This window comes from Lagenorhynchus albirostris, chromosome 6, assembly GCF_949774975.1.
Source record: "Lagenorhynchus albirostris chromosome 6, mLagAlb1.1, whole genome shotgun sequence".
NCBI lineage: Eukaryota > Metazoa > Chordata > Mammalia > Artiodactyla > Delphinidae > Lagenorhynchus > Lagenorhynchus albirostris.
Window position 1 is genome coordinate 38,952,365 of NC_083100.1, and position 12,049 is coordinate 38,964,413.

The window sequence follows — 12,049 nt, forward strand, 5'->3', positions numbered from 1 at the left end:
CAACGAGGACAGTGGAAGGAAGCCACGAGACGCTGCCTTGGTCTCGGCACCAAGAGGGGTAGCCTGCGTCACTGTACCTGGCAGGCAGCCAGAGGGCTGCTTTGGGAGCCCCCCCTAGGGTGATCTGAGCACAGTCCCACAGTTCCTGGTAGCCACAGTATACTCAGCTGCCCCAGAAGGCAGTTCTGTCATGTCACCTTAAGGCCTCTCTGGCCTTGAGAGTCTGCTGTGTTTGCATTTTTCTGTACACATAGGTTTCTTGTCAGTCTACACTCATATCTCCTAAAGTGCAGTGTGGACTGGTGAGGTGTGAAATGATTGTAGCTATTACATAGACTGACATTTTTTATTTTAATATTTATGTGTTTCTTTTAATGTGTATTAGAAAAGATATAAAGCTAGCACATCATAATTCCATCAATATTGTATAAGACAAGGCTACATTGGAAAAGCAAGTAAAGCTAGAAATATTAAGGAAATGGCAGTGCGTATATCGCAAAAATTGAGAAAGTAGTTAGGTGGATAGCTGAGGTCTGTTCTAAGTAAATTCTATCAAACTCTTGTCTAAGACATATAAAAGCCATTTCACTTTTCTTACTAGTATTCCAACTCCCTCTTCTACCTATAATAGGATGCTTTTCTCTATCACAGAATCCCATCACCACCCAAGACTCAGATGATTTCTTTGTCATTAAAAAAAAAAAAAAAAACAGTAATGCCCACTGGAGGAAATTCCATAAGAGGAAAAAAAATAGAGTGAACAAAGGAAGTCTTATAAAATCCCACCACCCCAACTTATCTGTAGCTTTCATTCCCCCTTCAGAATTCCTTCCTGTCTTTGAACCCTTGTGTAAACTTTTTATCATAGGGTAGATGTACTTTACATTTTTCATTTTAAATTGAGCATATCAAATTGCTTTATTGCAAACTCCTCTTTGCTGTGTTTTTTGCTCTCAGCATTTTTGGCCACTTGTCATTCCTCAAACCTCACACAATAATTTCTCAAAATTTACTTTGACCCTGATTTCTTTGTAAGTAAAATGGAATTTACACTGTAGTTCAGGCGCTGGAGTTTCAGCTTCTTCTCCAAATACCTTACCAACGAAGCTTTAGACACCCTCACTTTTCTTGTTTATAGTTTTCCGTGGCATTTTATAATTTAAAGTTTTCATGTGAACCCTATCATTCCATCTTTTGCCTCTGATCTCCCTAGGAGGCCTTGTATCTGTAATACCCTCTCACCAATCCACTAAAGTCTCTTTCCTTCCCATTTAAAAGTGTTTCAGAAATCCATGAGGACTCCATGTCCCATGGATGTATGTAGCTGATGCCCTCTGGTTTAACCTGCTTAAATAAAGCATTCCCACTGTACTCTCTCTCCCCATAACCTGACTCTGGGCATTTCAATTTACGTTTTTCTGCATATTTATACAATCAAATTATCAGCATACTGCCTATCTCATCCATTATCTGATATGTAGTTTTAGTTTTAGATATGCTCCATATAAATGTCCATTACGTTATTTTGGGTCAAAACATGTTTGAGATCAGGAATCATGATCATTCTGTCCAGTGTTTTGGACAATCCTGGTGTGTGGATAATTAGACTTCTAAGGAGTATTCTGTAGAAAGTTGAGCACTGTAGAAAATGTGTCTAATAAATAGAAAAAGATAATAACTGGTTGTTCTTTTTGTGAATTTTTTAAAGGTTGGATTACAGTGGACCTTCCAGAGAGTTTTTCTTCCTGGTATCCAGAGAACTCTTTAACCCATATTATGGCTTATTTGAATATTCAGCCAATGACACATACACAGTACAAATAAGTCCCATGTCTGCTTTTGTAGACAATCACCATGAATGGTAAGTATTTTTTTTCTCCAACGCTTTTCTTCAGCTGATTTTCTGTGATATTAGTTTTTATAGGAACCCACACTTCTTTTTTAAACATTTTTTCCCTTGGAGAAAATCATATTTTCAGTTAACTGTCTCATTTGACTCTTGTTTGTGTTGTCAAATTTAATATACAGGCAGTCTCCAAGCTAGGAATAGATTATGTTCCATAAGACCAATTTTAAGTGAGTTGGGTAGAATTCAAAAGGTTTTTTCCACTGAAGGAAAGTTGCGGGTGATGTTAGGTTCCCAGCAAGACCCTAAATCCCTCTCTGCAGCTTTGGGCCACTCTGAGATCTGACGGGGGCAGGTGGGGGTGAGTAGGAGAATGTCCTGACCCAGAGGTCAGGCAGCTTAAGGAGCAGCCCTTGGGGAAGTGGCTAACACTGGGGGAGGGGCAGAGCAGCTGGGCTGTTGGTGTTCTAGGGGGAGGGAGGGCGGGAGGATGGGGTGCCCTGGAGGAATGGGAGGTGGAAGAGAATGCTGGCAGGCAGGCAGGCAGGAGTGCGGAGTCACAGCAGTGGCCCCTTACCCTAGTGACTGGTTCAAGTTTGTAGCCAGGAATTGCCCCTTTCCTAATTTCTCACACAAAACCAAGGAAAACTGGGCTAGGATTCCCATCTGGGAATTATTTATTCTGAAAATCCCGAATTGCACTCTTTTTATGACATTTATTTTTACATGCCTGCATTTATAGACTTGAAGTATCTTTATAACCCCTGTTTGCTTGTTCCTGTTCATTTTCACTATAGTAACAAAAAAGAGAACATGAGTACAACTCATGGAAACAATTTCTTTGAGTCATGAGGTTAATATTGGTGGGTGGAGGGCATTAAGTTTTAGGACTTATTCTTCAAATTAACTTCCGTTTAACTACAATTTGGAGTCCTCCTAAGAGTAGCTATGGCAGTTATACTAACATAAGTGGATAAAGAAAAACAAAGCTGCTGGACATTCATCTTAAAATGGTTGCCTAACACTAAAATTACAAATGAATAGTATGGACCTCAGTGTGGATTTACACTTTCGGAAGGCATCAGGCTTTCAAAGAGCTAGAAACTTGAATACTTCCGAAAAAGAAATTACATGTACATCTCAGCAAACCCAGTCGTGACAGATATATTTAATAAAATTTCCGAAGTGATTCAGTATAGAATTGAGCACTGAAATTTTAAAGAACAGAATGTCCCATGAGGAAACTCCCTCAAATGTACACATGCATAATTCTTGGATTGTGAGTTATCATCGAGAGAGGGGTTTGAGAGAGAACAGAAATAGGAACTTTCTCACTCTGAGACTGGGCTTTTCCTCAAAAGGGAATTGCCACTAGGTTTGCATTAGAGAAATCCTGCTAATATTCATGCAAGCAAACTACAAGGGGACAACATTTTCCCCACCACCACTGGTCTCATTCTGTCAACGTTTCTTAGAAGTGATATAGGGAAATTTCACTGCCATGCTAACAGGAAATTCACGTTGGCCATGTAGGGTGCTACATGGTGGACATTACTGACACGGGGTGAAAGTGGAGCAGTATCTCTCTGAACATCAGAGTGAAACAGATTTCTTCTACAAGAAGATGTGACTATCAGCCTAATGAAGACCCAGCCTGCAGTGCACACAGACTCTCATGGACAAACTTAGACGATTAGAGCTGGAAAGCATTCTTGAGAGCAAATTGAACCGTTCAGAAATTGCTCCATGGGGCTTCCCTGGTGGCGCAGTGGTTGAGAGTCCGCCTGCCGATGCAGGGGACACGGGTTCGTGCCCTGGTCCGGGAAGATCCCACGTAAGGGCCCGTGAGCCATGGCCGCTGAGCCTGCGCGTCCGGAGCCTGTGCTCCGCAATGGGAGAGGCCACAACAGTAGAGGCCCGCGTACCGCAAAAAAAAAAAAAAAAAAAAGGAAAGAAATTGCTCCATGATGTGTAAGCCATCTCCTGCTTTTCCTTCACAGGTTCCGGTTCAGTGGTAGGATCCTTGGTCTTGCACTAATTCACCAGTATTTGTTGGATGCCTTCTTCACACGGCCCTTTTATAAGGCTCTTCTCAGAATGTAAGAGTGTTTTTATTGCTTATGTAATTAGCATGTAAAGAATGTAATATTTCCTTTATCAAAAAGGGTCTTTTGACAATGTCATTTATTGGCTCACTATCTCAAATCTATTACTTAATAGTGATTTAGATTTCTGAAACTAATCAACTAATATAATTTCAAATGTGGTTACTGGATTTTTCCAGCTTCTGTTCCTTTATTCCTATCTTGCTCCCAAAGGCTTAGTTTTGCTCCACTCTGAATAATTCATTCTCATTTGTTGCTACACATGTGTCTTCAAAACACTTGTACTTCAAATACAGTGCTGGAATTCCTGTGGTATTAATGCCGATTATTAATAGAATAGTTGTGGCTTAGTCTTGGTGACTCACAGCCCCCCATCTTTCACAAGATGCATTTTACATTTTGCTTTATGCAAACTTTCAACTGTTTATTCTTGGTTCATATTTTCATTCTCTTTTTTCTAAAATTTGTTCGTTTGTTAGAGGTGTGCGATATTTTTAAAGTCCCATATTTATCTTGAGATCTCTCTATATGCAAGACAGTCATTTACGATGGCAGATGAAAATTTAGCATTCACAGAATTTTTTCTTCATTGTTAGCACAATGAAAGATTGCAATTATTGTGAAATGTAGGGCAAACAGTTTCTGTCCTAGAATCAGTAGTCATTTTCAAGGATGAACAGAAGAAGGCAAACTATCTGTGAGGGTAGTAGCTCAAACTTGCAATGAGAAAACACAGAATGATTGCATGGCTCTGACCAGCTCATTCCTTAACCAAGGCCATGTATCTGCTTTCTGTCAAAATGGAAGCCTAGAGCTCAATTGAAAGCAAAGTATTTCTAATAGTTCTTAAAGAGGGTCAGTAAGAAGACCTTTGCCATCCTCCCTTTTGGTATATGGACCGATGAAGTCCTGGGCACCTGGACACTGGCTTCTGCCTCTCTGGTTCTTCTGGCCCATTTGCACCTTCCCATTTCATTGCCTTATCTCTCATTTTCCATTTAAGCTTCCTGAAAGAGTAGTCTACACTGACTGTTGACACACCCTCAACACATTTTAGCCTGGCTTTTTTTCCCACCAATAACCTATGGAAGCTTTTAAAGAATGTTTTTTAGTCTTTATCTTAATAGACCATTCTGCTGCTTTTGATACTGTTGACCCCTCCCAGCCCCGCCACCCATTTCTCTTGTGTTCTTCCTTCACTGGCCTATGTGACACTGTGCTCTCCTGGTTCTCCTTTCACTTTTATGCCTCCTTTGTGGATGTCCTGACTTGCCCTTAAACCTCAATGTTCCTGAAGCTTCCATCCTTGTCCCCTTGCTTTCCTCTCTCTGTGTGCTCTCATGGGATATCTCTTTACCTGTCTCATCTACTCTCCAATCCGCACCCACAGACATGATCTCCCTTGAGTCGTAGGCTCAAGCGGTCAACATTCCACTGAATATCTCCTCTTGTATGTCTCACAGGCACCTCAGAATCAACATGGTTAAAACTAGACTCATCAATTTCTCCTGACCTAAAAATGTACCTTCTCCCTTATATGCCCAGTCACAGATCAAGGTGCCAACATTCTCAAGTCACTCTGGTCAGAAATTGGGCGTCATCCTCAAACAGGGATGGTGAATACACAGCACAATTTCTTCTCTTCCCCACCTCCCACCCCATTCCTATGGTACAGGTCACAAATCATTTAGGTACTTTTTCCTGCTGAACTCATTGTAGCCTCAGGAATTTTTCAACTTTTGGCCCTCAAGACTGCCAATGAATCAGAGTTGTCTTGTAACTTGAGTTCATTTGCCATCCTGTTTTAGATATACTTCTTTATACTACCCAGTAAAACCATTTATTAATTTCCACATTCACCTCCTAAATAATTCTTAAATTCATCTTCTCTACCCTAATAGCTGTGCCCTAATTAAAATACTTATCTTATTTTGGCCAGATTACTGTAGTGATCTATTAATTGGTTTCCACCCCCCAATTTTAAGTAATCCTCAACACTGCCACTTCCAGAAGAACAATTTAAAGTCACATCTCATGTCTCACCATGTCATTCCCTGTTTTAAAACCTTTCAGTAGTTCTGAATCACCAAGCTCCTTAGAATGACGTTCAGACCTGCTCCCAGCTACCTTTCCAGCCTCATTCTCTAGACATTCTGTCTTGTGGTTAACTCTCTGGTGCTGCCAGTATGCTTGGAACATCTGTATACTCCATCCCTTTGTGCTTTGTTCAGGTTGTCTTCTTCTCCTGTCTCTCTTTTTCCCCTTCTTCTCCTTTTCATCCATTCCCCTTTACCTCTCTAGCTTGAAACATCCTGCAAACTTTAATATAGGTATCATCTGCTCCAAACGGCTTCTTCTAAATCTCCAGGTCAAAGTAAATGCTTTGCATGTTTGCTGTGGGAGGTCCCTATATCTACCTTATCTTTTTTTTTTTTAACTGAAGTGTAATGTACATATAAAGAAGTGCACTAATAATAAGTGTTACCCACCCTAGGCTATCACTTATCACCTTACGTTAACTTATCTATTTGTGTCCCTGTCTCTCCCACTAGACCATTAGCTCCTTGAGGGCAGTAACTGTTTATCAAGTAGCTATTAAGATACTTGGCACATACTTGATGCCTAATACATGTGTAGACTGAACTAAACAAAATGGTCTTTGAAATTGGACTGATGGGAGGAAGTTTCAAGACAACTAAAGCAAATCAATTGCTACCATCTTACAACAGGGTCATATAATAGTAACTCCACCTCATGTAGATCTTCTCTTAGAAAACCATTATAACTGTAGAGCAATTCTGTAGCTTTCAGTTTTCAGAATCACAGAAAGAATAAGAACCATGCAGAAAAAAGGGATGTATGTGAATGTGGATCACAGAATCTAGTCTTTTAAAAAAAAGTTAAAGTACAGTATAGAAACATACGAAGAATTTCTAATTAGGAGAACGATAATTTAAGATTGTATAACATAGCCAAAGAATACTGAACCCAAGTTGTCAACTCGAGTTCCATTTCCAGCTCTGGCATTAATCGTGGGTGACTGTGCAAATGACAGCCACTCTTTGCACCTCCAGTTCTGTGTCTTAAAAGACAAAACAAACTGAGTGATTCCTAAGGCATTTTATATATCAGAATTTTTCAATTTTATGTCAAATTTCTGAATTATTTCACTGGTTTGGTTACTAACTTTGACGAAGAACATTCCAGAAATCACTGCCTGTTTTAGTTGATCTTGTTCTTGTCATTATTTCTTAGTTTCTTTCCTCACAACTCTGGGTTTTTGCTAATAGCCATGACTACATTTTTTTTTTTTTCTATCTGTTTATCATCTTAGTCTCTGTGACCTGAGTGATCTAGAATACCTTGATGAAGAATTTCACCAGAGCCTGCAGTGGATGAAAGACAATGACATCCATGACATCCTGGACCTCACGTTCACTGTGAACGAAGAAGTTTTTGGGCAGGTCTGTGTGTGTGAATAACTGGTGACTAAGTGTGGTAATTGAAAGCTATTGGTTGGTGAAGAATTAATTCAGTGGCCTAAGATCAGATGCTTATTTATTTGTGGTTGGTTGGGTGGTTTAAACCCAGGTTTATGTACAGTTACAATATTCTTGGTTATAAAGGTTATTCTAATGCCGACTTCAGATTAAAATAAAATTTTCTAATTTGTAGACTGCACTATTTGTATGTTGTAAACAATCTTTTTATTTCCAACTAAAATATCCTAAGATATTAGAATGTGCCTTGTACCAAATACAGTTTTTAAATATCCATGCTACCCCAGAGTTGAATATTAAATTATTTAATTGGCCCTTGTACTTACCTCTCATTCATGTTTAACAACTGAAATGGATTGTTTTGAAGCTGAGGGAAAGTAAACAATATTTTGGTGAACGTTTGGAAACATATTGTTTTTTTAAAAAGTTGGTAGAAGAGTTGGTCAAAAGATTTTCAGAAATTATATGCTAATTCATAATTAATATTCTTAGTTAAACATTAATACTTGGCTGGTCTCCTGAATTTCATATTTTGGAAAAGAAGTTCTCAGTTTAACATTCACTTGAATGTAATTCTGCTTCCTTAAGGTAAACGTTTACCTAAATATTGGCTTTCTCTATGTAGTTGATTGTGAATCCTAAAGGAATTTGTGAAAATGTCTTTTTGTCAAACATTCAAATAGCAGTGGGACAGAATCTGGAGCCCTTTTGTTTCCATTTAAAAGACTTATTTGTTTAATCAGAATTTAAAGCTTAACCTTGCAACACATATATATATTTTTTTTGCGGTACGCGGGCCTCTCACTGTTGTGGCCTCTCCCGTTGCGGAGCACAGGCTCCGGACGCGCAGGCTCAGCGGCCATGGCTCACGGGCCCAGCCGCTCCGCGGCATGTGGGATCTTCCCGGACCGGGGCACGAACCCGCGTCCCCTGCATCAGCAGGCGGACTCTCAACCACTGCGCCACCAGGGAAGCCCCGCAACACATATATTTTCAACCACTGAGGCTCTCAGACGTCTGCTCATTACTTAGCTTTCCCTGAGCATCAGTGGGTGCCTGGGCTCTGTGCTGGTGCCACACACCCTGCTTGTGGGATGTACCCGGGCCAGGGCAGAGACAGGTCGCTGACTGATTCCAGCTCATTGGTACCAGTGGTCTTACAACATCAAGAGTATTGCTTTATGGTCAGTCCTTTTGTTTTTTAATCGCAGATTACCGAACGAGAATTAAAACCAGGGGGTGCTAACATCCCAGTCACCGAGAAGAATAAGAAGGAGTACATCGAGAGGATGGTGAAATGGAGGATTGAGAGGGGTGTTGTGCAGCAAACAGAGAGCTTAGTGCGTGGCTTTTATGAGGTAAAGACAATCAGCAGGAGTGGGGTTCTCAGTCTAATGTCAGCAATACCTTGGTCCACTTCACTGTACTTCATATGTGTGCAATATTTCCATTTCTCTTTGGTATATTTACCGTTGCTATTTCAGTTCAAACACTTCAACAATTTTTCCTGTATGTTTTAAGAACACAAAAAAAGCTTATTGCCCTGTTACAAGAAATCACTGAAATAAAATGACCTGCATTCAAATAGCATTTGAGGATTTAATGACCACTAATAACATTTAAGTCACGCATTTTACTCATGCTTAGATATGTGTAATCAGATCTCATGGCTGATATGTGAAATGATTGTATCTGAGGGTCAGAATGAGTTGTAACAAGTATTCCATATGACTTCTTCTGTGAAAAAGCCATAGCTAAAATAAAAATAAACTGTGAAAGTGACTGGAGCACTAGATCTTCTCCCAGAGAGAAAAAAAAACTGGATTAATCAGTGACCAATTATAAAACAAAAATTCTGTTGAAAACCTCATCAACCTTGTACTAAAAATATATTTATAGAGAGCTTTACATGTTTTAAAGTGCCTCCACAGAATACATCCATAGTATTCCCAACACTCCCTGTGCCCTCCTTTTCTGATGAGGCTTAATTATAGCTGAGGCTTCTCCAGGTTCTTAAGCCATGTCCTATATTCTTTTTATTCCACAGGTCGTGGATGCCAGGCTGGTATCTGTTTTTGATGCGAGAGAACTAGAACTGGTCATCGCAGGCACAGCTGAAATAGACCTAAGTGATTGGAGGAACAACACAGAATATAGAGGAGGTGAAATTTGACTTATAGATGGCTGGATTTAAAGTTTCAGATTAGAGGGAAGCAAGCGGTTTGGCACGTTGGCCTGGATCCAGGACAGACAGAGGCACTTGCACTCTAATCATAGGTCTGATGCAGTCTCCTTTGAGACCTTGGGCAAGGTACATGCCCTTCTTTCCCTAGCTACCTCATCTGTCAAGTGGAAGGAGAGCTGTTTACACACCATCTAAGGATGTCATAACTCTTAATTGTTAGTGAAGAAATGTGGCCATAGGAACATCAATTAATGGTTTTATGGTGGTGTTAGTGAAGCACCAGGGAGCTCATATCCAGCTGGTCAAACTCCACCTATTCTGCCTTCATTCTCAAACCCGAAGAGGCATACCCTCTGAGCTTCTTAATGAACAAACACAGTTTTTCTACATTTCACTTGAACTGCTTACCAGTTGTAATTCACAGTTGAAACACGTGAATGGAGTAAGATATGGTTCTCAGATTTCAAGTTTCTTGAACAAGCCCTTCTAAAATTCAAGCATTAAGTTCAACTGAAAAGGAAACTGCTGTAAGGTTAGTTAAAAACTACACACGTCACCAAATGGGAAGTTTTAGGACTGGCACTTCTGTAGATCAATACAAATTTTCAATTAGTAATTGGCATCGAAGCCTGTGACATTTGCTGAATCAAGACGCATGGAAAGGGACCTGATGCTAACCCAGAGTTAAAGTTTCATTCAATACTTTTAATCAAAGAAAGAATACATTTTCTGAAATTTATTGTAGTGTTATAAAGTGTTCAGAAAGTCGTGACAAATGACGGTTGGTTTTTGTTTTTGAACTCAGAATGTAAGAGGTTAGCAGTGGTTCTGAACTTGGAGAGTGAAGAATACAATCTTTAAGTCACTGAATTAATCACTTAGACTAAAATGAGAGCTGAGCAGTTCTCCAGTTATCTGTAAATTGAAACAGAGATTTAAAAAAAAACAACAATTAAAAAGTTTGGAGTACAAAAAAATACCTTAACGTTGGCTCAGTTGCTTTTGTTTTGGCCTCTGCTTGGCTCTTCCAGCCCATCACTGTTGCCCTGGGCTGGCCTTGCCCGTCCATTTTCTCTGAAAGACGATATTAAACTGCAGTGTCCATTGCTGCTATTTCTGAAGTCCAGTTGCTGTAATAACTCTTTTCCAATTGGCCCCGTGTATAATCCAAATATGACCTTGGCTATTATAACTTTGTTAACTATTTTCACTAACTAGAACACAGTTTCTCCAACATGCTACATAACTTACATCTTACCATAAATGCTATTAGCTCATTCCTTCCCCCCCCCCGCCCCGTCCCCAAACCCCAGGAGATTCTAATAGCAATGCCATTCATCAAGTCAGCCAGTTTTGTATTTACACAGTATAGACTTTTATTCACGGTATATGACTAATCGAGTCCCTATTTCTATGGTTATTGTCAGTCTTATCAAGTGAAATCCTTGAGAGGAGAGGGCTGGGGGGAGGGGGCAGGAAAATGGCGACATGCCCAGCTGCCATGTTTGCTAACCCAGCTACTTGGCACTGAATGAAGGGGCGGCTTTGCTGCCATTTGCCATATGTTCACAGGGCAGCTGTTTATAGAGAATAGGATGAGACATTTTCACTCCTCCTCCTTCTCCAAATGGTTTGGCACAGACAGCAAAGGAGAGGCATAAAAGGGCTGATTCAAAGGGTCAGAAAACTTTAAAGCTATAAAGAGCCAACGCACTTATTTTATAGATTAGAAAAGTATTTGCTCAGCACCAAACAGCTGGTCTTTGCCAAAGGCAGGACAAGGAGCCGATGCATCTCCGTGTCCAGTCTAGTTGTATTTACGCTTCATTTGGATCCCTTTCTTCTCCAAGGGCATCGCTGATCAAATGGTAAACAGTAAGGCAAGATTCTCCCCAAATCCTACAGCCACGGAAACATGTGAGGAAAAATTTGAATGAAAATGGTTTCTACCTACCTTCTATTTAGGACTTAACTGCTGCTGACTCAGAATTAGAGTAGCTCTCTATACATTGAATATGTCAGCTAATTGGTTTGAATCACTAACTGTGCCTTAATCCTCGTCAACCTTCTCTCTGAACTTAATTTTTCTCGGCAGAAGGTTTTAGAATCCACAGTTACTTCCTCAATCCACCTGTGGGATGATACTTTTGACATTTTATTAAATTCTAGTAAAGTATGGAATAAAAGTAACATTTAGGTTGATGATTGAGATTTATTTGTTGAAAGAGTTAAAGTAATAAACTTATTTTCCCTTTTTATTAATAAAAAGTAATTTGCTTTTAAAATATGAACATAATATATAGTTTTAAAATGGTTTGCAATTATATATTGATTTGAATAATTATTTGATTTATGTCTCTCCTTTACCAGAAGCCCTGTGAGGGACTATTTCCTTTGCCATTGTCCCCCAAAC

General features: G+C 39.7%; 1 protein-coding gene across 2 annotated transcripts in view; it reads left to right on the forward strand.

Moving 5' to 3' along the window:
• HECW2 (HECT, C2 and WW domain containing E3 ubiquitin protein ligase 2) overlaps positions 1-12,049 on the forward strand; it is a 417,979-nt gene that overhangs the window by 387,577 nt on the left and 18,353 nt on the right. For both annotated transcript variants that reach the window (XM_060152403.1, XM_060152405.1), the window contains 5 exons: positions 1,709-1,861; positions 3,847-3,945; positions 7,286-7,415; positions 8,663-8,809; positions 9,499-9,613. In XM_060152403.1, coding sequence (XP_060008386.1) covers positions 1,709-1,861; positions 3,847-3,945; positions 7,286-7,415; positions 8,663-8,809; positions 9,499-9,613 — 644 coding nt within the window. The remainder of the gene's footprint in view (positions 1-1,708; positions 1,862-3,846; positions 3,946-7,285; positions 7,416-8,662; positions 8,810-9,498; positions 9,614-12,049) is intronic.